The sequence below is a fragment of the Gouania willdenowi genome, chromosome 19, assembly GCF_900634775.1.
Source record: "Gouania willdenowi chromosome 19, fGouWil2.1, whole genome shotgun sequence".
NCBI classification, from domain to species: domain Eukaryota; kingdom Metazoa; phylum Chordata; class Actinopteri; order Blenniiformes; family Gobiesocidae; genus Gouania; species Gouania willdenowi.
Genome location: NC_041062.1, coordinates 9,403,873 through 9,431,062, shown reverse-complemented (window position 1 = coordinate 9,431,062; position 27,190 = coordinate 9,403,873). Strand labels below are relative to the sequence as shown.

The 27,190-nt window shown below is 39.5% G+C and overlaps 1 protein-coding gene across 40 annotated transcripts in view; it reads right to left on the bottom strand.

Annotated features, from left to right (window-relative positions):
- The window catches only part of LOC114481148 (ankyrin-3-like), an 82,733-nt gene that overhangs the window by 24,627 nt on the left and 30,916 nt on the right, over positions 1 to 27,190 (bottom strand). For 16 of the 40 annotated variants that reach the window (XM_028475618.1, XM_028475613.1, XM_028475627.1 and 13 more), the window contains 30 exons: positions 26,939 to 27,124; positions 25,533 to 25,556; positions 23,646 to 23,744; positions 23,465 to 23,563; positions 22,478 to 22,576; positions 22,097 to 22,294; positions 20,978 to 21,076; positions 19,040 to 19,138; positions 18,824 to 18,922; positions 18,341 to 18,538; positions 17,737 to 17,835; positions 17,344 to 17,442; positions 16,217 to 16,414; positions 16,038 to 16,136; positions 15,516 to 15,614; positions 15,328 to 15,426; positions 15,079 to 15,174; positions 14,518 to 14,590; positions 14,320 to 14,379; positions 10,950 to 11,073; positions 9,839 to 9,850; positions 8,428 to 8,527; positions 7,598 to 7,642; positions 7,151 to 7,260; positions 6,571 to 6,603; positions 5,407 to 5,631; positions 1,705 to 1,859; positions 1,207 to 1,418; positions 437 to 644; positions 249 to 345 (listed from right to left, as the gene is read on the bottom strand). In XM_028475618.1, the coding sequence (XP_028331419.1) occupies positions 249 to 345; positions 437 to 644; positions 1,207 to 1,418; positions 1,705 to 1,859; positions 5,407 to 5,631; positions 6,571 to 6,603; positions 7,151 to 7,260; positions 7,598 to 7,642; positions 8,428 to 8,527; positions 9,839 to 9,850; positions 10,950 to 11,073; positions 14,320 to 14,379; positions 14,518 to 14,590; positions 15,079 to 15,174; positions 15,328 to 15,426; positions 15,516 to 15,614; positions 16,038 to 16,136; positions 16,217 to 16,414; positions 17,344 to 17,442; positions 17,737 to 17,835; positions 18,341 to 18,538; positions 18,824 to 18,922; positions 19,040 to 19,138; positions 20,978 to 21,076; positions 22,097 to 22,294; positions 22,478 to 22,576; positions 23,465 to 23,563; positions 23,646 to 23,744; positions 25,533 to 25,556; positions 26,939 to 27,124 (3,443 nt within the window). The other 24 variants (XM_028475608.1, XM_028475637.1, XM_028475607.1 and 21 more) reach the window with 21 other exon arrangements.

The window sequence follows — 27,190 nt, the reverse complement described above, 5'->3', positions numbered from 1 at the left end:
ACAATCACAGAAATTGGTGGCGAAAATCCTAAAGGTTCTGAGAAATAGGATAATTTATTTAGAAAAACCATTTTCATATGTAATAAAATATATTAGAAATTTTCCATTCATTTTATGTAATTTTAAGGAAGAAATACTATATTGGGATATATATTGTTATCTAGATATAAATCTAGCCATATCGTGATATACAATATCGCACAGCACTCTGGGTCCCCTCACAAGACCATCAGAGACGTTTTCGTCACCTGGCAGAAACGTTGGTGGTGAAGGAGACGCAGTCATTGACGAAGGTGAGGGGTGTGGTTCCCGTGATGTCTTCCCACTGCGCTGGAGATGTTCCTCCTGACAGAAAACACAGGGTCAGTAAACCATGCCTCCAGGAAATAAGATGCAACAACAACAATAACAACAACATGTGACACAGTGGGAGAACCTGTGATGCTGCACAGGAGACGGAGGCAGGGGGTGGAGTCTCCCTTGTATCCATTGCTAAGTCCCTCCCCCGACAGCGGAGGCACCGGGATGGTCATGGTGATCGGTTTGTGGAACTTCCTCCTCCGCGGCTCCACAGTCACGATCGGGCTGAATGTCGCTCGGTTTCCCACAATTTTCTTCACGGTGTTGTCAAGCACCGGCTGAGCCTGAGGAAAGGGGAGGAGTCAGGGCGGCTGAATCTAATTGGTCCTTATTTCATTAATACTTTTCATGTATTTAAAGACAACATTTTTTGCTACACGTTTACACGGAAACTTGAAGATTAATCTCCTTTTTGTGTCTTTTTGGGGGTCATTTTGTGTGTTTTTCTTGTAATTTTGGGACATTTTGGTGTTTTTTTAGTTGTTTTTGTATTTGTATGGTCATTTAGTCTTTTTGGAGTTGTTTTTATTTTTTACTTGGTTTTGTATGTCCTTTTGTATTCATTAGATGTTTTTTGTGTGTGTTTGATGTGTTTTAGCAGTTGTTTTATGTCATTTTAATAGATTTTTTGTGTAATTTGGATGTTGTTTAGTGCGTTAATGTTCTGATTTTGTGTCTTTTTGAAGGCACTTTTGTATTATAACTCTTGTTTTGTGTGTTATTGTCGTTTTGTGTACTCACAGTGTTTTCTTAAGGGCTTTAGCAGTTGGTTTTGATTAGCTTAGCATGTAGCGACGCTGGCTAAGCAGGGTCAAAGGGCAAAATGTCGCGCTGTGTGTATTTTACCTGTAATCCCACTTTGATCTTCTTGGTTAACGCCCCCTCAGGGAAGGACGCCTGTACCAATGGCACGCTGCGGCTGCGCAGAGTCCCACCCTCCGGTCCCATCTGATTGGTCTCCTGTCTGACGCGAGACACCACCGCAAAGTATTGTGGGAAGTCCTTGGTGACGATGCGACAGATTCGCTTTCTCTGCAGCTCCTGTGGACTGTCCAGCTCTGCAGAGACGAGTGAGCGTTTATTCATCATAAGACCATCTACTATTGCTGTAGTTTATTTATTTAGAAAATAATTAGAAACCTCTTATAAAATGTGCAACAGCTTTGAATCATAGGTTAAGGTTTAATTTATTCAGAAAATGTTCCTCAGGGAATCCACTTTGATCTCCTGACATGTTTCGACTGTCAATTGCCAGTCTTCATCAGAGGTGTCTGCTGATCGCTTTGATGTTTCCTTGACTTCCGCCTAGTAATTCCAGCAAGTTTGTTTCAGAACTAAACTCACCCTCGTCCATGCCGTTCAGCAGCTGTTTGAGGTCTTCGGTCTTGCAGTCGTACAGATGCTCCTTCCACGACTCTCCATTCTCGCTGCGCAGCAGGATCAGCTCTCTCTCGTCACCTCTCATGGAGCCAAAGTGAGGGATCTCCACGATCACCGGCCTGTGGAGGGGGCGCAGGGGGAGATTGTTATCATCATGATATGGTTTGATTTTCCCACGTGTGATGGAAGCACAAGCAGAAAGTCCGACGTGAACAATGAAGGAGCAGCTTAAGGCAGGGTTGGGGTCAATGACATTTTCAATTACAATTACATCTCCAATTATCCATGTTCAATTACAACTCCATTACGAGGCTTTTTTTCTGTCAGTATATCTCTAGATTTATTTTTTTATTTATCTTTCAAATGATAAACTGATCGCCAAGAGTACTCAACTTTTGGGTCGCCAGACACTGGGAGGGTCAGATGTCTTCAAGAAACTAAGAATATTTGAGATTTTAACAACTTCAGCCTATTTTGCTTATTTTTAGCCTTTTTCTGCAACTACTCCAAACTATTTTAGCTCCTTTTAATGCATTTATGCTACATTACTCCTATTTCTGCCTTTTCTGAAAATTTTTTCAACTTTAAGACATTTTCAGCTCTTATAAACCCTTTCTACCACTTTTTCCACCTAGTGTCACATATGTCGATCCATTTAACATATTTTCATGCTTATTTTTGCATAAATAACCACATTCATGTTTGCCATTTTGAAACTGAACATCGTGTTAGTTCAGGCAGGCACGGAAATCCATCCCCTGATCAGTTACTCATCCAGCTGATCATGTTCTAGGCTTCCCATTGGTTAGAGCTGGTCTCAGCGCTGCATTTAAACCACGGCAACAGGCCTACTTCCGCACACTTCGTCTGCAAACGCTTGCAATCCACCCCCACCCCAGCTCCTCCTCTTCAGTCGAATTAAACTCTGTCTTTTGTTGCCATCTAAACATCTGTGTTTCTGTTCCTGCTGACCGTTCTCTCTGCTTATGCCTCTCCATGCAGCTCATGGAAAAGCGAATGAGAGCTCCCTTCGCTTTGGGCTTTCCACGCAACTGCTGGAAAGGGCAAAGAGGTCCCCCCCTCATTTCCAGCACTTTCAAGCCAATATTGACACTTTGAACCTTTTTTACCACTAATTACGTCATAATTGTAATTAATTATTAATCAATTATGTGATTATAATTATAATTGACCCCAACTCCTGGCTGAAGGTGAGTGATCTGTGAGGAGCGAGATTTCAAAGTTTCCCATTTCAGAAAAGGCAACAGTAAAGTTATTGTCAGCTTTGATACAACCGCAAACGTGTAACGTCAAATCAAAGAGAATAAAAGTGGCTGTTACTAGGGCAACAGAATCCCCATGAATGGAAGACAATAACAGCGAATTACCGGTAGAAACAGATCGCCCCCCAAAAAAAAGGGTAGAGAGGGAGTTACCATGGCAACAGAAAGTTAGATCGAGTAGCTATGGTAACCAAGTCAATCTTTACACAAACAAAGAGAGTCTCCGTATTGTCGCAGCTGTGATGACTTCCTCGGTTTCTGAAATGGAAAAACTCCAGAGTTTTTTTTGGGGATGTTGAAGACGTTCATTGTACAGAGGCAGTGATGAACGAGTGAATTCACGATGCAAACATGCTGCTGAGTGAACGCAACGTGACACGACGGGATGAGCTGAGAGGAGAAAGCTGTACAGCCACCATGAAGATGTGACAGAAACACAATAAATGAACAAACTGAAACTTCTAATAGTTGTGATTTCACTAAAGCTCCAGCAAGTCAACTTTTCAATTTATTTTGGTAAAGTTTTCCTGCTGTAAACATTGATTCTAATTAATGTAATTGGTTGTTCAGTCTTTTAGGAGTAAAAATCTGATTCTATCATATGTAGACATTCTACTGCTTTATTTTGAAAGTCTGAAACTATGCTCTCTTCCTGCATGTTTTACCGCCTTGGATTAATGAAGTTAAACCCTGTAAATAACATGTTTTTCAAGGCATCAAAAGTCAACACATTCCACTCAAACCTCAAGAGATTTTGTGTGTTTTTGTAGTCATTTTTGTGTATTCATTTTTTTGGTTGTTTTTGTTGTTGTTTTGAGCATTTTTCTGACATTCTGTGCACATTTTGTTGTTTTGTTTGATACGAGTCATTTAGTGTGTTTTCGGAGTCATTTTGTGAGTTTACTTTCGGGGGCCAAACAAAATTAGCCCAAGGGCCGTATGTCTGATTTAAGGGTTTAAATGTGGGATTAAAGGTTTCAGATTTCTCCTCTTTTTTGAAGTCGTGTTCCACTATGAGGTTTAAACCTAAACAACAAAGCTTGGAAACTTGTTCTGCTCAGAGCTCCGTCCATAAACCAAACCAATGTGTGGGAACATAACAGTGACCGTAAAGATGGGAGATGGGGAAGGCTCATGAAATCAGGCTTGGATTTAAATCTAAATAAAGAATGTGCAGTAAAGGAAGGTGTAGTTTTAGGAAGAAGTGTGACTCTTAAACAGATAAACATCCAAGTTTTCCATCCACTTATTTCTTCCTAAAACTTCACAAAAACCAAGGAAAGCAGTGATGGATAAGGCCGTGGGTTCTGAGCTACGATTGGTTCCTACCCAACAAATTTAGTTCCTCTGGGTCCGAGCTGTAGCACGGCACTAACCAGGCTCTCGCCTTCATTAAGGGACGGAAGCGTAGAGGGAAAGTGCAGCTTACTGCCTCACACACACACACACAAACACACACACACACACACACACACACGAGCTGTAAGGCAGTGGTTCTCAACCTTGGCGTCGCGAGACACTGGGAGGGGGTTGCCAGATTCTTTCAAGAAACTAATAATATTTTTTGAGCCCAGTTTTGTTCATTTTTACACTTTTTCTGTAACAGTTCAACCTATTTTCATCACCTTTTCTTGCCATATTTTTGCTCTTTTTAATGCATTTTTCTACATTAATCCCATTTCTGCCACTTCTCCATCAACTTCCAATGCCTTTTCTGCACATTTTTTCCACTTTCAAAACATTTCCAGCACGTAAAAACTCTTTCCACCACGTTTCCACCCAATCACCTAATGTCACATATGTTGACCCATTATTGTCTCTTTTCACCATATTTAATGCTTATTTTTTGCCAACTTAACCACATTCACGATTTGTCATGCCCATCATTTGCCAGTTTAAACCAATTGTTCCCATTAATTGTTTCAATATTGACACTTTGAACCCTTATTACCACCTTTTCTGTCTGTTTTTGGGCACTATAATTTGCAACTTTTAACAAATACCTGTGGTTTTTAAAATCTAATTTCCACAATTCTTGTCACTTTTAACCCATTTTTTTTATTTTTGTTAATTCTACTCTAATTTGTTCGATTCAATTTTGTTGTATAATATTATGTTTAATCTTATTTGATTTCATTTAATTTTGTTGAATTTTCATCCAATACAATATTTCATTTCAAAATGCTGCAAATCGTTTGACGTCACGTATCCTTAAATTTTCTCTGCAAATAGTTTGTTTAGTTACCTTTTTCATTTTAGGGTTTTAGTTTATTTTTCTCTTTAGATAGTCACTGTCACACTTTACAGACAGGAAGTGACCAGAGGTGAGATGATGAGGTGACGATGGAGCCAACCGCAGCTTTATATTCAGAGAGTTTCTCACCCAAGGAAGTGGGCCCCGGCCGGGCCGACCTCCACCAGCCGACTGGCCAGACCCTCCCCCTCCACCATGGGGGGGGGCGACGCCAGCTTCAGCCTCTTCACCAGCCGACACGTGATCCTGGTGGGTGCCGTGCACTTCCTGGGAGGGATGATGATGCGCATGCCGTTGTGTCGACTTCCTCTCATGGAGCCACCCCGGGCGTCCACCATGAAGCTGACCAGGAACCTGAGAGAGACAAAACCAGGAACCTGAGCGTCACAAACCAGGAACAGGAGACGGTGGGAGTTTAACCAAGTGGAGGTCGTCTTCAAAACGGTGAAGAGAAAGAATTGAATTTGACCCACAATTTGTTTTTAGTGAAATACACAAAAACACACACACACACGTGACACAGCAGTGGTTTGAAAATGTTCAGCAAATAAAAAAATGATTAGAGATACAAACAAACAAACAAAGCACTCCATGTAAGGTCTGAAACAAACAGGGATGTTGTGTTGTGTTGTGTTGTTATCTTATATGTTGTTCAATTATATTATGTTTGTTAAATCATGTTACATTTCATAATGTTATGTCATGTTATGTTAATTATGTTATGTTTTGTAATGTAATGTAATGTAATGTAATGTAATGCAATGTTATGTAATGTTAGCTCATATTAAATCCAGTTATGTTACATAATAAATTACATCATGTTATATCATGTCATGTTGTCACAACATTTTATTATGTTGCATCATGTATTTTTTGCCCCATGTTATGTCATGCCATGTCATGTTATGTTATGTCAGGTGATGTTGTGTCATGTTATATCATGTCATGTCATGTCATGTTATGTTGTATTATATCATGTCATCTTGTGTTGTGTCATGTTGTTGTGTCATGTTATGTTACATCAGGGTATTTTGCATCATGTTATGTTACACCATGTTTTGACGTGTCATGTTATGTTTTGTCATGCCATGTTCAGCTATCGTGTTATGTTATGCTAAGTTATGTGCTGTCATCCTATTATGTCATGACATGTCATTTTATGTCATGTTATGCTACACTAACTTGTATTACCTTATGTGTTATGCTAAGTCATGCTATGTTATGTGTTGTTATGTCATGGTGTTATGTTATGTTCTGTGATGCTGTTATGTGATGGAGATCACAGTCAATCACCTGCTGTCGTACTGCGGCAGTGGAGTGGAAAAGCTGCAGAGGAAGGATTGAAAACAGCTTTTAAACATTGAGCAAAACACAAGCAGAGAGAACACAGAGAGCGGTTTAGCTGTTGGTGTGTCACTTCAACTGGTCCTCATTACAAGTGGTGATGCCTTCAAGCTGTCACACAGTGTTAAAAATATTCTGAACCACTTGTTTATCACTAAACAATATAAACTCACTGCAGGTGACAGACACACATTCATTCTCTTTTCTACAACTTTACTTGTGATAATCAGGAAATAGTCACAAGATAACATGATCATTAGTTGATCTGTAACACCGACTGGTGCAAAGTTCAGCATCCTTCCTCTTTAAAGTTCCAGAAGAGGGATGAGGGGACACATTTGAATGGTTTCAGGATGTTTCAGTGGTTTAGGTGACTGTGTGTCAGATCACACCGTTCATTCAGTGCGCGCACACACAGCAAGCTGAATGTGACTGATGTAAAACATTTTAAGTGTTTATGATGCAAACATAGGAAAAAAAAACAGGATTTTCGTCCCCACACATGATCCAAACTCAGCCTCAGTCTTACCCCGAGTGTATGGGCGACGACACCAGATTAGCGTTATCCACGTTAGCGTCTGCAGTCCAGCTGTATCTCCTCAGAGAGTCACCATCACCGTCCTTTACTGCCGACAGGTGCTGTGGAGTAAACATCTGTTAAACATCTGCAATCATGAGTCTCTGCAGATAATCCGACATCTCACATGTTAATGCCAATATAACAAAACTCTGTAATATTTATTATATATTTAATATTTGACTTCAGAGCTACAACAGTGTCATTTCACTGCTTGTGATTTGTGTGAAACACAGAGAAAAGAAATTAAACTGAAAATAATGGAAGGATGTGACCGACAGCCACATCTGTGTGTGGGTTTGTGCACATTTCCCCAATGATATTCCACTACGTGTGTATATGCACATGGTCTCACACAAAAACAACCATGTGACACGTTGTGAGTCAGTGAACGTCTACCTTGTTGTGTTGCTCTAAAATGAAAGAGCTTTCCTTGCAGAGCTTCTGCAGCAGCATGGGAGGAAACACACTTTATTACTTAAGTTATTACACTTCAACATTAAACTGTTGTTAATTTTTATTATTAAACTGTTACTAGAATTCGTTATTACACTGTTATTACACTTTGTTATCAAATTATTATTACAATTTATTACAGTTATTACACTTCAATAACAAAGTGTTATTACATTTTATTTTATTACACTGCTTTTACACTTTATTATTACACTTAATTTTCAAAGTGCTATTGCATTTATTATTAAATGCTTATTACACTATTATTTCACTGTTATTACACTTTATTATTACACTGTTTTTAAGCTTCATTATTACACTATAATATTCCACTGTTATTAATACACTTTATATTTACACTGCTATTTAATGTTATTATTACTTTACTATCATATATCATTAAACTCTTTATTCCACTGTTTTTACACTTAAATGTTAAATTCATTACACTTTATTATTACACTTTAAAATGTTATTGTTATTAAACTTTAAGATTACACATTATACTTTTTATAACTACACTGTTATTACAAACTGCTATTACACTTTAATTTACACTATTACTTTTATGACATCTAAAAATTACATGTTTTGACGGTTATTACTGTAATTGTTACATCTGTTTACATCTGTAAGGCTATCATTATAGTGTAATAACAGTTTATTTCCACACTTAAACTGATATTGTCTGTGACGTGACTGTTATTCCACTTTATTGATGAACCGTTATTATCTGTGGTGTGGTTGTTATAATCTGTTTTTAATGAACGTACCGTCTCCTTGGCCGTCAGCATCTCTTCGATCATCAAACTGTCTCTAGTGAACGAGCTGCGGTTCAACGTGTTGGATCTGTCAGAACTGAAGGAGCGCAGGCTTGGAGTGAAGGATGAAGGTTTGACAATGATCACAGGCACAGAGAGGAGGAGGAGGAGGAGGAGGAGGAGGAGGAGGAGGAGGAGGAGGAGGAGGAGGAGGAGGAGGAGGAAGAGGAGGAGGAGGAGGAGGAGGATGAAGGTGAACAGAAAATAAAAACACATTAAAAACATGCAGCTTCCAGGAACCTCAGTGTGTGACATCAACTCTACCGCCTGCAGGAGACTGAAGAATCAAACACCCTACACACAAACAGGAAGTACACAACCTGCACAGGAAGTACACACACTAAACAGGAAGTACACACCCTGAACAGGAAGTACACACACTAAACAGGAACTACACAACCTGCACAGGAAGGACACAACCTGAACAGGAAGGACACAACCTGAACAGGAAGTACAGAGAGTGTACAGGAACTACACACAGCCTGATACAGAGTGTATTTGTATAAATATGGAGCAGGTTATAAATCATTTTTTATCTGTTTTGTTTGTGTGATTAAATGAACATGAAACAAAGCTGGGATGAATAAAAATGAAAACTTTCAGTATAATCAGGAATAACACTTGTTTTTTTCTCATAATAATATTATTATTGTTGTAGTTCTGTGTTGTATATCATTTTTATATACAATATACATACTGTTCTTACTTTGTCATGTGTCGATAATTTGCTGGTTTAGATTTTTTAACAAAAAGTTCAGATAAGTAAGATGATATAACGTAAGTTAGGATAACAAAGTTAAGAAATTGTAAGTTAAGTTAAGTTAGATAACATGATAAGGATATGTTAAGATCACATAAATTAAGTTAGGATGAGATAAATTAGATTATATAACACAAGTTAAAATAACAAAAGTTATTATAAAACAGTTAATATTATCTAAGTTAACAAGTTAAAACAAATGAAGGGCAGAGATAAAATAATTTTAGTCTACGTGGTGTAAAATAATGAAAGAAGAGCAGATTCTGTTGTAAAAACACTGTTTATAAATGTGATTTATTCATTTAACGCAGGATTAAATAATCCTAACACAGAATGAGTTCAGAGATTTATGTTGTGTTTGTGACTCAAACTCAGAAAGTCTTCTTCAAGGATCCTGGAAGCTTTATGGACACGCACATACGCACGCACTGAGAGACACAAACTGAAGCAAAGCCAACAAAAGTCGGTGATGAACTGAAACATGTGGATCATTCAGATGAGTGTGCAGTGACTATGGAGGAGGAAGAGGAAGAGGAGGAGGAAGAGGAGGAGAAGAGGAGGAAGAGGAGGAGAAGAGGAGGGTGTGCGTGCAGCGATGCTTACCTGACTTTAGGACTAAACACACAAACAAAACAGCAGAAGAAAACAACACAAGAGGAACACAAAGAGCCGCTCAGAAAACACACAACGGAAACTGGTCTGTATTTGGCCCCTGAACTAAAATAAGTTTGACACCCCTGCTCTAAACCATGCAAAAGAACAAACAACCTTCTGTTTACTTCATTACTGTAAAAAAGAAAAATAACCCCTGCTCCTTCAGAAAATCAAAAGAAGTAAAGAAAAAACTCATCAAATTTGCAAAATGTGTAGTGTTGTTAATTGTGTTTCTTTAGGAAAATAAATCTGGAATGACTATTTTAATAGTTGGGATGAAAAACTTAAAAATGTGCAGGAAATGCAGCAAAATATTTGAATATACAAATTTTTTGGGGGGAAGATTTCACTGAGAGAAAATTAAAAATGTATTATAAATAAATATCAATAAGAGAAAAGCAAATGTTTAAACTTCTGACCTTCACACAGTTTGTTCTGCTCTTTAAAGCCACTGAACTCGATATGATGGGTTCCACCCAGTGTGTGTGTGCATGTGTATGTGTATGTGTGTGTGTGTGTGTGTGTGTGTGTCAATGATGAAGTCACAGTATTGACTCACTGAATATCTGCACAGTGACACACATTCACAGGAAATTAGAAACATGTTCGATTATCCAGCCTCGAGGGCACACACGTACACACCCCTGTATTGTCACCTAATGTACAGTTGCACATGGTGACCGTGTTAACTGGTGACAGATTTCTGCTAGCGGAGCACAAACGCTCAAACCAACATCGTAGGAACACAGAGCAGCAGACAGACAGCCCGGTGTAATAACTTAAGTGGCGACCATATGAAGTGGTGATCAAAGTTTGCTCGCGTTGCAGGTTCCTGCAGCTGATGTTGTAAAATGAGGAGCAGGCTAAATTAGTGCAAGTCGGTCACCAGTTAGCATGGTTGCCAAATTAATCACGACTCCCAGCTGTGCACCTCCTGCTGAGAGCGTGAGTTTGTTTATTGTTTTTACGACTTCACAGTGTGATTTACTATCTTATAATTAACCCTAATATCATAGATTTGTATAAACGATAGGGACCGATAAGGACGCTTCTGTCCTACCTCTGGGACCGTGCCCCCACGCTGAAGCCCACGTATCCTTCCTGAGGCAGAGAATCGTCCCCGAGCTCCCGCAGGTCCTGAGGAGCCAGAAACTTGTCTGAGTCGCCTGTCATCGCATCCTCGCCTGCAGGAAACCACAGATTGAGAAACAGATTGAGAAAAGGATCAAACATCAACGCAGCGAGCCACGCCCACATTTCAGCTCACGCGAACGGATCGATGTGACCTTCGACCCCACACTGTTTGCTGACCAAAGTTTGTCAGTCCCTGACAGAGTTTATACACCATCACTGATCACATGATGAGTCACCAGTTAGTCTTGCAGCACTATTTACCAGTGAACTATTGTCACAACAATCAGAAAATTAGTAAGTTTCATCAATGACCAACTTATTTTTAATTTAACCTAACTTAACTTAGTTAGTGAAATACTAACAAACCTTATTGGTTACATATTTACCAGGTTACTTACTAAGTTAGTTTCTTATTTAACTACTCTCTAAGTTACTTAATTACTTACGTACTTACTATCTACTAACGTACATGGGGTAGGAGTATTAAAAGGCGTGCAAATGTCACTCCACGTGCTAATAAGAGGTACAAACCCCAGGGAATCAGGACTGCGCATGTTCAGCGTGACAGAGAAGTCCACCAGCCTCCAATTGAACTTCTTCAAATGTCAATTTGTGTTTCTGTGCACTCACCTCTCCACGTTAGACAAGTAAAATGTTAATCTAAATAGAGCAGTCTCAACCACGTCTCTACGTGCTCTTATAAGTTCCGCAATCTTAGTGAATTCCCCACAGCAGGTGAAGAAACAGCGCCAGCAAAGGATTTAGGGAAGCACCTGGTTTACCACCCTTTATTTCAGATCTTAGTGAATCCGTCCCTAAGTTACTTGATTACGTCCGTGCTTACTTAGTTACCTATTTACAAGATTACTTACAAGCCGAGATACTTAAATTACAACTCACTTACTGATTTAATTAGTTACTTAATTACTTACAAACGTTGTTACTTATTTACTGATTTCAGTCCATGTTTACTGTTACTTATTTAGCTCGTCACTAAGTGAATTAATTACTTACATACTGACTCGTACATGGTTATCTACTTACTTTTTACCTACGCTCTTACTTAGTTACTTCATAATTACATGTTTACTTATTTATCTACTAACTAGATTACTTACTGATCTAGTCACCTAAATTACTTTTCACCTACTGAATTAGTTACTTACCTGATTACTTATGAGCTTTAGCTAGTTAAATATCTATTTACTCTTACTTAATTACTTTGGTTCCTGTTTACTGTTACTAAGTACTTAGTAAAGCTACTCTGATCAGGGTTTTTTAGGGCAGATCACATGAGAGGTTACAAATCCTACTTTGGAGCAGAAGAATTGTAACTCATAACAGAAAAAGTGACTTTAGAGCATCAAAATATTACTTTTGAGCCTGAAAATCCTACTTTAGTGCAGAAGAATTGTATTTTATAGCGTAAATAGTGACTTTAGAGCATTGAAATTCTACTTTAGAGAAAAATAATCATATTTTCTAGGATAAAAAAGGACATTAGAGCAGTAAAAACCATACTTTAGAGCAGCAGCATGTTGTTTTCCTCAGCAGATTTCAGCCTGTGATGAAGCTCTGAGTTAAATCACAGACATGAAGAAGAAGCAAGTGCACGAAGTGTAGCGAGAAAAGTGAGAACAGGGAGGAATCCACCGGCACAAAGCAAAGGAGACACTCCTCCTCCCCTTTATGTTCCCTCCCCCGACTCCTTCTACACACTCACACATTCCCAAACATTCCTGCACATTTACCGGGACCATCAGAATACTCCAGGACCAACATCCAACCAACATCCAACCCTGAAACTCACCTCAGCAGCTCTGAAGCTCTGAAACCTCAGGAACACTCACTAACACACACACACACACACACACACACACACACACACACACACACACACACACACTGTGTGTCTGAACCCCACACTCACACGCTCAGATCAGCTTTCTCCCGCCTACCCAGCTTGGATTATCCATGGTGTGTGTGTGTGTGTGTGTGTGTGTGTGTGGAACAGCAGGACAGAAATAGTTAGGGTGCTTCGGCGGCACATTTTCCCTCCACTGACTCCAAAGCTTTGGTTGATGAATTCATTTATGGAATTTATTTTTTGTAAAAATTATTTATTTATATATTTATTCATCTAAATTGTATAAATTGATTAACATTTTTTTAAAAATACAGTTAAAGTGATCTTGTAATGAAATAGTTTATTCTTAATTTATTTATATTTAATTTGTTTATTTTTCAAAATAATGATTCAAAATTATGTGTCCAAGGGATTGATTTTAACACAAAATGTAATTTTGGACATTTTTTTATGTATTAATTTACTTAATTGGAAATAATGTCACTAGATAAGAACGAAAACATAAGAAACTATATTAATTGAAGATTAATAACAGATACGGTGAAAAATAACCACGAAATAGATTTAAATTGATTAATACATAATACTAACAAATATCTAATAGATCTACCTATAATAATAATAATAATTCAATTATTTATATTATTGGTATATTTTCAAAACTCTTTTTGTTTATAATTTTTTGGCACTCAACTAACAAAGTTTTCCACATTTAGTACAGTAATTACATGGATTTAAAAAAAAAACTAAATTAAACTGCCAATAATAAGAGTAGCAATGATAATAATATTAGGAATAATAGCAACAATACAGTTAAACAAACAGTCAAGCAAAGCAAAACAAATAATTTAATTATATTAAATTAAATTCCCAGCTTTGGAGTTTGTGGGTCACTTTGATTTAGGTCAGTGTGTGCATGTGTGTGTGTGTGTGTGTGTGTGTGTTATTGGAGACTGGTGCGGTTGGTATGCACCATGAGGTCCTGTGTGTGTGTGTGTGTTTGTGTGTATTTTTAGACCAACATTTAGCTGTTGCACAAACACCAAGCTACTGCCGAGCAACAAAAACAAGTCCAGTTCAGTGATATGTTATAGGTTGTTTGAAGTCAGTCAGCCTTTACAAACACACACACACACACACACACACACCCTTTGTCCCTGACTTTGTGCGCAGAACGACCTCCGCCCCACAGAGGGGCGCTGTTTCTCTGTTTCCTGTCATGTGCGGGAGGAAGTCGTGCGATAACAAGCAGCTCATCAACACGTCAGATTTCACACACACACTTGCGTTAGCTTAGCATCAATTAGCTCCTTTCTGTACAGTAAACGTGAGCATTGACACAGTGAGAAACACTGCAGATGTTATGGACACAAACAAACACACAGAGAGAGGAAAATAAGCAGAAAATAAATATGAAATGATGAAATACCTTCTTCCACATCAGAGAAATACTCCTCTGTGAGTATTTCAGGGATACTGGCTTTACGGACTGTGTGTGAAACAAAGACAAATAACAACAACAATGGACGCAAATGAAAAGCAGGGAAACTCAACTGAGGAACGACAGGATGAGCAAACGATGGAAGATGAAGTGATGAGCGTTAATGAGTGAATGAGTGAGTCGTACCTTCGTCATCGGACATGTCCAGCACTTCGTTCATGGTCTCTGGGACGTTCATGCGGTGCTTCTCTACTACGTTCTGTCACACAGAGAGAAAGTTAACGTCTTTTCGCTGTGACTCGCAAACATAATGAGAAGGAATATGAAATGAATGCGAGACAGAATGTCAGAAAAAACAACCCCAGACATAGAAATAAATAACAAAAAGAAACACAAAATATCAAAACTAATGTGACACAAACAACAATAGAAACTCACAAAATAACTCCATGAAGACACAACAGTCAAATTACAAACAAAACAAATGCACATATGACACAAAAATAACAACAAAACAAAGAGGCTACAAAATACACAATATGACAACAGAAGTAGACAAAATAACAAAAAAATAACAGCAAAAACACATAAAATGATGACAAAGCTACACAAAGCACAACAAAAAGCCCAGTGTTTAGACTGACACACACAGTAATACACAATAACACACACGCACATACACAGCAAGGTATGTGTGTGTGGGTGTGTGTGTGTGTGTGTGTGTGTGTGTGTGCGTTTAATACTGACCTGAGTGAAAGTCGTCTCCTCAGTGACAACCTTCAGCGTGTCCACCACAGAGATGTAACCCAGCCTACGGGCAATGGACAGAGCACTGTTTCCATTCTAAAGACACCAACGAAGAAGAAGTGACTGTTATTATTATCAACCTCAGTGCGATTCATCGAAGAAGAAGAAGAAGAAGAAGAAGAAGAAGAAGAAGAAGAAGAAGAAGAAGAAGAAGAAGAAGAAGAAGAAGAAGAAGAAGAAAACACTGACGGCGGTGAGCTGGTTGGGTGATGCTCCGTGGTGCAGAAGCAGGTTGATGATGTGTGTGTGTCCCTGCTGAGACGCCTGATGGAGCGCTGTGTATCCACTCTACACACACACACACACACACACACAACACAGTTAGACACACACATACACAAACACACCCACACACACACACTAACGGTGACGGTCACCTTGGTCCTAGCGTTGACCTTGGCCTGGTTCTTCAACAGGAAGTTGACCATCTTCACGTTGCCATAGTGACAGGCCACATGGAGCGGAGTGTATCCCAGCTGGTTAGAGAGAGACAATAGTTAATACATTCATCTGTTCATTCATCCATCCACGCATCCATCCATGTATTAATTCATCCATCGGTCGATACAGCCATTCATCCATCACTTCATGCATTCATCCATCCATCGATCGATCCATTCATTCATCCATCTATCCATCCATCGATCAACCGATCCATCCATATATCGATCCATCCAAAACAGGCTAATCACCACCAGGAGGAGCTGCAGCTCTACTCAAAGCTCCTCCACGATCACTAAACTTTCTTTATCTTAAAGTTATTTTATGGGTTTATGGTCTCAGGAGTAGTAAAAGCTTTTTTTCCATTGATTTGATGGTTTGTTTTATAAAGGTAAACATGCATAGAACAAAGCGAGAGCACATAAACATGTTAGCGAGCTAAGCTAGCTCATGCTAACCTTGGTCTCGGGGTCAATGGTGGCCCCCTGGTTCACCAACACCTCGGCCACGTTGACTCTGTCCTCCTGGGCGGCGAGGTGCAGAGGTGTCAGACCGGACTGAAAACAACAACACGAGATTGGTTAGAAGATTTTAAAATTGTCTCTAAGCTCCGCCCCCTCCCACTAGCCCCTCCCACCTTGTTTCCTGCGTTGACGGCGGCATCCCGGGCCAGCAGCAGCGTCACCATGTCCACGTGGCCCTCCTGGGCAGCCAGGTGCAGTGGTGTGATGCCCTGCCTGGTCACAGTGTTGGTGGACGCTCCGTACTCCAGCAGCGTGGTGCTAATCTCCATCTGGTTCTTCTTAGCCGCGATGTGCAGCGGCGTGTAGCCATTCTGGAACAGAGGCGGGGCTTAGCGACCGTCCAATCATAGACACGGCAGAGGTCGTTGTGAGGAGGGTTTGCATGTTCTACAGTCGTGAACTTAGGTGGAACTTCCCCATGCATGGAGTTTGCGGGGGGCAGGGGGAGCATTGCCCCCCCTAGTGGTCAACAGTTTTCACTAATTCATTACAAAAAATACAATTCTTAATATTATGTACATAATATACAAATATTGTAAGTGGCGTAAAACACAGTGACTGTACAAAATATATATTAATTCATTTGTTCTTTTAAAAATACAAGTTTTTGGCGCTCGAGTCATGTGACTTGGTTCTTCTTCTGTTGCACAATTCTTCTTGTTTGACAAAATAATTGAGTGTGTTTGCTGTGATGGTTGTGTCTTAGAATGCACTGTGGGGAGTGGTGGCCTAGTGGTTAAAGACAGTGTCCTTGTAATTGGAGAGTTGCTGGTTTGAGTCTCACCCGAGCCAACACTGTGGAATGTTGAGCAAGTCCCTCAACCTCCAACTGCTCCCACCGCTCCTCGGGGATGGGTTAAATGCAGAGAACACATTTCGTATATGTGTAAAAACACAATAAATAAAGGCTAAAGCTCTGAGTCTTCTTCTGCTGTATTTGAGAAGCGTTTAGTCCCTTAAAAGCCTGAATGAGTAAGAACATGAAATTTGACGACGCGTCGACACAAAGGTTTGTTGTCAACGTTATCAATTACGTTACTAATTTTTTTTACATTATTGTATGTTACACGTTACACACATTGTGGTTGTGGTGAATCTTGAGAAGGTCTATATATTTAATAATATTTTTTTCTTTTCAATTCTACTTTGTTTATATGGTGCTAATTACAACAAAAGTCATCTCAAAGCACCCCACCATGGCAAGAACCTCAAACTCCGCCAATGGTTTTCTCGCTCTTACCTTTGCAGCGGCGAGCGGCGACGCCCCCTGGTTGAGCAGCAGTAGCGCCACCTTCTGGTTATCGTAGTGCGTAGCCACATGCAGTGGAGTTAGTCCGCTCTGAACACACACACACACAACATCAGCAGTGTCACTGTGAGCGTCTGAGGTGCTCAACTCGTGGGGTGGGTCTTAAAAAGTAACAGCCAATCATATTGTGGCTTCAGTTCAACACTAAACTGCTTTGTGGGTGTGTTAATATTCAGATTATTGCTTTAAAAGCAGTTTAAAAACTGTGGGACAGAACCAGGAAGCATCAGGGATTGGAAAACTTCAAAATAAAAGCAAAAAAAATAAATAATAATAATCATTATTAATAAGTTCAGTGTTTTCCCAGTATTTCTAAAGCTTTACCTTGCCAGCAGCGTCGGGCGCGGCGTTCTTCTGCAGCAGCAGGTTTGACACCTCGAGCTTGCCGTATTTTGCTGCTACGTGGAGCGGAGTAAAGCCCTTCTGCAATAAAACACAGGACGACAACATCATCACTGAAAAGAAAAATGTGTGCTTTTATTTTGAAGGGCACTCTTTTCACATTAGAATTTTTTCCAATTTTTTTCCAATAAAATATTTGAAATAACTCAAATTTAACAAATATAATTCGATAAAGAACTTGATGTTGTTTGTTTGGTATGCTGAGTTTAGCAGCACGAAAATCGATTACAAAAAGAACTTGGATGATTGGTATAATCTGGTATATGCAATATTTGTTATGGAACAAATTACATTTCATAAAAAACTTCAACTGGAGAAGTTTGACAAAATGTGGGAGAAATGGAGAACTCATATCTTGCTCAGGTGACCTGAGTATGTATGATTCTCCATTTTAGTTTGAAAAAGGCTTGGTTGCTTCCTTTAACTCAAAGACGAAAGAAGAAGCTACGTTGCCAGGTTGGGTTTAATCCGTTATGTGGGAACCCTCAGCTGTATCTGGCAACGCAGAGAAACAAGGGTAAGAAACCTTGGTGGTGATGCTGAGATCAGCTCCGTGGTCCAACAGAGTGGCGGCGATGTCTCGATGACCTTCTCGTGCCGACAGATGCAGGGGGGTGTAGCCGGAGCTGGTGGTGGCGTCAGGACGGGCGCCGTTTTCCAGCAGCTGCAGCACGATGTTAGCCTTTCCCAGACGGCTAGAGATGTGCAGTGGAGTCTGGTCATCCTGGAGAAGAAAGACACACACACAGTCTGTCACAGACATGGCAACTTTTATCACAATGGCACCACAAAACATGTGATCTTCCAATCAGAGGGCTACAGTCATTTTGTGTATTTTTGTTGTTATTTTATGAATTATTGCTGTATTTTGTATGTTTTTGTTGTCATTTTGTGTGTATTTGCTGTCATTCTGTGCATTTTGTACTTTGGGAGTTATTTGTGTGTTTGTTTTGAAGGACAGCAGTGAAATCTATTGTTGAGTCAATGCCTGTGGGTGGCGCTGCTGTACCTTGGCTCTGGCATCCACCCGCGCTCCGTTCTGCACCAGGTACCGAATCACGTTGGACTGACCGGCGCGGGCGGCCATGTGCAGCGCTGTCTCTCCTCTCTAACACACACACACACACACACACACACACACCACACACACACACACACACACTCACACACATTAAACACAGACCCTTCGTTCTGACAAGTGGACTTCATGAATCCGAGGCCTCACCACGTTGCTGGTGTTGGGCGACGCCCCATGGTTGATCAGCTGATGGACGATGTTTTCATGTCCCATAAAAGCAGCGACGTGGATGGGAGTCAGACCGGACTGAGACACACACAGAGACCTGAGTTACACACTGTTAGCGTAAATCATCTTTATTATGACTATAATCATAACAGCAATAAATCAGCAGAAATGTACCACATAAGACAAACTAGTGCTGTTGAGTAGTGACTAGTTAGCAGTAACTCACTCTGAGACAGACACCATGTGAAGCTGCAGTGGTGTCATAAACCATCTGTTGATCGTGTTAACTGGTGACAAACGTACGACACACTACAAACTCAATGAGTATATACTGTCTATATATACTCAGAGGTGAATGTAATGGATTACAAATACTCATGTTACTGTAAATGATTTGCTTTTATGGCTTGTAATTTTTTGAGTATATTTCTAAATCAGTCATTTTACCTGTACTTAAATACGTTTCAAATTATTTGGGATTTTTTTTGTTTCATGGTTTCACATTGAACATAATCAATTTGTTCTTAGTCGTGCCATTTCTGATCAACAACCAGTCACTTACTATGGTTCAGGTTGTGGTTTCTCCCTATTATGTTGTTACCCACATGGCACTGTTTTAGAGTTCATAATAGCAGCTACACTTTTTTTCATTTGAAATGAATTCATTTCAAAAAAAATATTGACAAACCTTTTGAATCCATGTACCTTTCGTTCTTTGGTTATTTGGTTTCAAAAGCAAATTGAAAAAACGGGTTGTTTTTTTTGGTTTCATTAATCTAAAACCAGAAACAGAAAAACGGAAAAAACAAAAACCAAATTAAAATAAAATCTGGTTCTGTTTGTGTGATATTTGGATATTTACGGGGAAACTAAGACGAGAGCTTCACAGACAGGGACACACAGACGGATTTTTGTTCTCATGCGTTTTATAAAAAATGATCTTGTATCATGTTGTCCACCTCACACCGATGGCAGAGGTGTCATTTCTGTGTCGATGACTTTTCTTTAAAGAGTTATTGATGCTGGAAGTTCGAATCTGTGAATATCTGCCAACTTTACCGAACAGTGTTACGGTCCAAATAGTATCCAGATAAACTGATGACTGCGTGGACTTCTGCTCCCGGTCTGGACATAAAAAGGAGCAACGCATAAGTCACATTACTGTTGAATTGAAACGTTATAATACATAAATAAATCAAAACCAAAAAATGGATGTTACGTAAAACGTACACATAGAACCAGAGGTGGTGTAATGAATCTACTGGTGCTCCTTGTTTCTTATGATCAAATTGCGTGTGTGTTGACGGCTGCTGTTATAGATATTTACAACGTGCAAGAAAAACATTTTACTGCCCTCAAAAAAGCTGTATTCTAACATTTATTGTTCCTCACACCATCCTCACAGTCGATAGTCAGTCACCAGTTTATTTGGATACTCTTTGGATCATAACACCGCAAAACAAAACATAAACTTGAGCAGCTTTTTTATGAGCTAAAACATCCACAGACAGCATGAAAAAAGGAGCAGGACCAAAACAAAGAAACAGAAAAACGCTGCTTATCTGGTTTGTGGTTTTTCTGTATTTCTGTCTTGGTTTTAAATCAGAAAAAACTAAATAACCACACTGTTTGTTTTTTTTTTTACCAATACCCAAAGAATGAAGGGTACACGGATTCTTTTGTTTTAATAGATGCATTTGTGGTAGATTTGTTTTTTCCTTTTTAAGTTTAAACATGAGATGTTTACTGTATGCAAAGGAACCGTAGCAAGATTGATTACCAACAATAAACGTGGGGGGGGTACAATTTCAAATCAAGTAACAGTACTTCTACTTGAGTAGATATATCAGTACTCTTTATACCTCTGGGTAAATGTTGTGTCAGGTTATCTCAGAGTGACACGTTCGTCAAACACACCTCAGTGACAGCCTGAAGTGACGCTCCGTTCTTCAGCAGCAGCTCCATCACCTTCACTCTGTTCTTCTTACAGGCGATGTGTAGAGGAGTGAAACCATTCTGAGGAACAAAGAGCAGCACAATGTGATTACTGTGATTCCCATCTACTCTGAACCCAAAATGGAAACTACAGCACAAAGTTTTTTCCTTCGTCTCTTCCTCCTCCTCCGTGTTCCTGTTCAGCGTATGGAAATAATCCGACTCTTTTCTAACTATAAAACTTTTTAACAGCTTTCCACTGAAGCACGCTCCTCCTCCTCTTCCTCCTCCTCTTTGATGTTTCTGATCCGTGCTATGACTTCATGTCCCTGCCTCCACGTTCTCTCGCTCCGACCACACCCTCACTAACTTCTCCTGTTTCACAGCAGCTGAGCTTTGATTCATCAGCTCTGGAGCAGCAGCCGTCTCTAATCCAGTTTAATCCACTTTCAAACACACAATTTCACTAAGTCACATAATTATCTTTGCGTTTGTCTATTTTTACCTTCACCAATCTACAACACACCAAAATAACGGCCTTTTTACTCCAAATATTCAGATTTAAATCCCAGAGTCATATTATTTTCCTTGAATGATTTTCTCAAAATTTCTGAATTTTGTATTGAATTGAATAATTATCGAAATTCAGATTGCCCTTTTTCCCCCCAAAAAAGAGTTACATCTCATAGTTCTGGGCTTTTTTCAAAGTTTTTTTTTGAAAAATTCTGGCGTTTTCAAAGAAAATAAGAACTTTTTTTAAAAAAAATATGTTTTTTTTAGGATTATGACTTTAATTTTAGAAATCAGATTTTTTTATGATTTTGCTGTTTTTTCCCTGAAATGTATGACTTAAAATCTTAGAATTTAAACATTTTATAATTTATTTTATTTATATTCTACATTTTTCTTTGAGTTTTCTCAACAATCTGACTTTCTTTCTTCTCAAAATCATGACGTAAATCCTCAGATAATTTTAACTTGAAATTCAAACTTTCTTGAAATTCAAACTTTTATCTTGAAATTAAGATTTTTATCCTGAAATTCAAACTTTTATCTTGAAATTCAGACTTTTTATCATTGAACTCATGTCCGTGCCCTCACCAGGGCCTTGGCGTTGGGGTTGGCCTTCTTGTCCACGATGACCTTTGCCACCTTGTAGTGCCCACAGTGAGCGGCCACGTGCAGCGCCGTCAGGTAGTCGTTGGTCACGTCGTCCACTGGAGCCTCGTGATGTAGCAGCAGCTGGACACAGTTCAGGTGGTCACCCTGAGTGGCCATGTGCAGCGGAGACAGCCCGTTCTGAGGAACAAAAAACACACTAAATACTCCTAAAAACACACAAACAACAACCCCTGATGTCTGTCAACTACAGATAACTCACAAATTCATGTATTTTAGTGACATTAAGACTGATTTGGCGATTAATCACTGCCACGCCACGCAGGGTTAATATTAATGAAGCTGTTCAGCTTGTTTTCAAACCTTGGTCTTTGACAAAATAGGAGCTCCTCTGTCCAACAACATCTCCACAACCTGCTCGTGTCCGCTCCGAGCTCCACAGTGAAGAGGAGTCAAGCCATCCTGGAGATACAAGCACAGTGTTAGCTACTTTTGTTAGCTCAGTGATAGCTCACGATACTAGCTCACAAGCAAAAGCACAGTTAAACTAAGCACTGTTAATTCACAGTGTTAGCTAAGTGTGTTAGCTCACAGACACAAGCACCGATAAACTCACCAATGTTAGCTAAGTGTATAAGCTCGCAGTGTTAGCTAACATTATTAGCTCACAGACACAATCACAGTTAAACTCAGCAGTGTTAGCTCACATGGATAGCTCACAGACACAAGCACAGTTAAACTCATCAGTGTTAGCTGAGTGTGTTAGCTCACAATGTTAGCGAACAGTATTAGCTAACGGACACAAGCACAGTTAAACTCAGCAGCGTTAGCCAAGTGTGCCAGCTAACAGACACAAGCGCAGTTAAATTCAGCAGCATTAGCTAAGTGTGTTAGCTCACAGTATTAGCACACAGACACAAGGACAGTTAAACTCAGCAGCATTAGCTAAGTGTGTTAGCTCACAATGTTAGCAAATTGTGTTAGCAAACGGACACAAGCACAGTCAAATTCAGCAGCATTAGCTAAGTGTGTTAGCTCACAGACACAAAAGTGTGTTAGCTTTTCTTTTTCGTTTACTGTTTTTAGATTATTTTATTTAATTCTGTACACGATTTTTCACTGTTTTACTTTGCTACATGTTCCAAATTAAATAAACTAAATTACTAATCTGAACAGGATGAGGTTAGCGACATTAGCTAACAATGCTAACTCACAGAGAAACAACAGTTGCATCACAGCAATGTTAGCTAGCAATGTTTCAAACACTACAATAGATGCCGATTAAGTTAAACAGTGAATACAACCATTTGTTTTCATGTATATGTCATTATAATAAAACTGTGTGCGTACTTTGGTCCGAGCATCGATCTTGGCTCCTCTCTCCAGCAGCAGTCGAACCATGTTGCTGTTTCCTCGTTTGGATGCAACGTGCAGCGGAGTGATATCATTCTGAAACATCACAGACAGCCATAACATAACATAAGGACCACTTTCTGTGTTGTGTTATTATTTCACGTGCTGTCACACCTACCCTGGCCTTAAAGTCCACAGCTGCTCCTCTGTTCAGCAGTAGCGTGGACACGTTGATATTTCCGTAATGTGCTGCGATGTGTAGAGGAGTGAAGCCGCTCTGAGAAAAAGCACAAAAGAAGAAGAAAAAAGTGGTTGAAAACGACAGGCCAACATGCACAGAGCAGCGTGTGCAATGCATTCTGGGACAAACAAAAGCACGCTAACAGCAGAGCTAAACTCTCCAACATGCAGCAAAAAAATAAAGCAGTGCCGAGTCACCTTAACATTATGCCGAGTCACTCAGCTACAGTTTACAGGTCAACCAAATAAAGGGTTAGGGGTAGTGGGAGGGTAAGTGACGTAGTGATGTAGATAGTTAAAGAATAGACCTGTTCCTGTCCTTTCTTACAAAAGTATGAAGAATAAATCTGTTCCTAAATGTACCAAGAGGAACCAAGTGTGTTTTTTTCCAGGTGAGGGAGAAGGAAACTTGAAGATGAATCTTTATGTTCCATGTATTGCAGACGGTAAATGTTCTTCTGCTGAGAATGAGAAGGAACTCCATACAGAGACCAGTCCTACATGTTTGGGTTAGCTTAGCATGTAGTGACGAGTCCCACATGTTTGGGTTAGCTTAGCACATAGCAACTAGTCCCACATGTTTGGGTTAGTTTAGCATGTGGCGACAAGTCACACATGTTTAGATTAGCTTAGCATTTAGTGACCACGCCCACATGTTTGGGTTAGCTTAGCACATAGCGACCACTCCCACATGATTAGGTTAGCGTAGCACATAGCGACCAGTCCCACATGTTTGGATTAGCTTAGCAAGTAGCGACCAGTCTCACATGTTTGGGTAAGCCTAGCATGTAGCGACCAGTCCTACATGTTTGGGTTAGCTTAGCCCGTAGCCACAACTCCCACATGTTTTGGTTAGCTTAGTATGTAGCGACCACACCCACATGTTTGGGGTAGCTTAGCACATAGCAACCACTCCCACATGTTTGTGTTAACTTAGCACACTGTATAGCTACCAGTCCCACATGTTTAGGGTAGCTTTGCACGTAGCAACTAGTCCCACATATTTGGGTTAACTTAGCATATAGCTACCAGTCCCACATGTTTAGGGTAGCTTTGCACATAGCAACTAGTCACACATATTTGGGTTAACTTAGGATATAGGTACCAGTCCCACATGTTTAGGGTAGCTTTGCACGTAGCAACTAGTCACACATATTTGGGTTAACTTAGCATAAAGCTACCAGTCCCACATGTTTAGGGTAGCTTTGCACGTAGCAACTAGTCACACATATTTGGGTTAACTTAGCATATAGCTACCAGTCCCACATGTTTAGGGTAGCTTTGCACGTAGCAACTAGTCCCACATATTTGGGTTAACTTAGCATATAGTTACCAGTCCCACATGTTTGGGTTAACTTAGCATATAGCTACCAGTCCCACATGTTTAGGGTAGCTTTGCACATAGCAACTAGTCACACATATTTGGGTTAACTTAGCATATAGCTACCAGTCCCACATGTTTAGGTTATCTTTGCACGTAGTGACCAGTCCTACATGTTTGGGTTAGCTTAGCACATAGCGACCAGTCCTACATGTTTGGGTTAGCTTAGCACATAGCGACCAGTCCTACATGTTTGGGTTAGCGTAGCACATAGCGACCAGTTCCTGATGTCTGGTTTGCTTGTAAAATGGTCTGATCCTCTACTCTGTGCATTTGTCAGATTTTGACTTTAAAAGAAGGGAAACACTATAAATCTCTATGTATTATATATCTATATCAATCATCTCTGTCCAGTGTTTTAAATGAAAGCAGTGAAAACGCGTGCAGAGGGAGGACAAGCAGAGCATTGCTGGGTGAAGGATGGGAGAGCAGAGAGAGGAGTACCTCTGTGGTTCTGTTCACCATCATCTGGGAAAGACAGCAGGACACAAAGGGCAGAGAGGAAGAGGAGGAAGAAGAGGAAGAAGAAGGAAGAAGAGGATGAGGCGGTTAGTGCAGCCACCACCACAGAATGAAACACAAGAGCAACTGAAACCACAGGATGGAGAGAGACGCTCCTCTTTCCCTTTAAACCCACACAAACAACACAAAAACACATTTATTAATAATTAAGACAACAGAATGCTGACAAAGCTCAAATAAAAACATCTTCAACAGGACAAACTGTGACATCAGAAAAATAATAGTGAGATTAAGAAAATTACAATTTATACCCAAAAATGCTCAAATAATTTATTACATTATATTATATATCAATTATTATTATTATTATTACAGTAATGTAAGGAACACAATTTATTAACATGTATTTTAAACAATTTAAAGAATATAATTAATATTAAAACATATTTGTTTTATAAATTTTACACATTTAGAGACCATTATATATATTTTTTCATATATTTAATTATCTTACTATAATAATAATAAAAAAATAATAATGTTACTCAATATTTTGTCATTATTTGAATATAACTAATAGAAAAAAATACTTACACATACAGTATTTGAAGAGCATCCTTATAGGAACCATGTATGCTTCCTATTATCGTTTTACTTTAAACGCAGTCATATATTTATACATTTTTTATTGGAGGACTTTTTTTGTTTCTGTTGATCTTTTCCAAAATCTTGTTTTTAAAGTATTTGTTTTTTTTAAAAATATAGTTCTATCTTTATTTATTCTTTTTTTTTTTAATCATAACAAAAAAAAACACTTGCATCCAGATAAAGAAATATTTAAGGACTTTTACTTTGAAATGTTTGATTTGATGAAGAAATAAAACCCGTTGGTGGTTTTATTTCCGTGTGAAGTGAGGAAGTCTCTCTGTGACCAACGATGCAGACCATGACAACACAAACACCTCCCACCAATCACAGAGCAGCAAACTCAAACTGGACCAACCCACCTAGCACATTATTTATTTACTCAGTACACATACCTAATTCCCAATCAGTACACTACTAGTTAATTACTTAATTATGACCAAGGACTGATCACATGATTAGTAAAAAATGAGTCACTGATTAGTCATGGAGCATTATTTCTCAGTGAACTATTTTAAGAACATTGTTACCAAACAAACGTTAGAATAAAAGATGATGTCACTGTCAGACAGCCTGTGATTGGTCAGTGCCATCAGCGGTAGCGACATCAATATGTTTGTGAAACTAATGATATTCACCAAAGCAGAAGAAACACGTGATGACGATCGGAGCGTTTCATCATGTGATCAGTGCTCCTGACGGGAGCGTCTGATTGGTTGTGAGGCTGTGAGGATGAGGCGTACCTTGCTCTCCACGTCAGCGTTGTTGGTGCTCTGCAGTAGTAGAGCTGCAGCCTTGGTGTCATCTTTACGAGCAGCGATGTGTAGAGCAGGAAGTCTCACTTTCCCTTTGGTGTCGTTCTCCAGCAGCAGAGACACCACATGGTCGTGACCCTGCTGCAGCGCCACAGCCAGAGGAGTGAAACCATCCTACAGACACAAAACATAGATCATTAGACTATAAACAGACATCATAAAGCCACGGCCAGAGGAGTG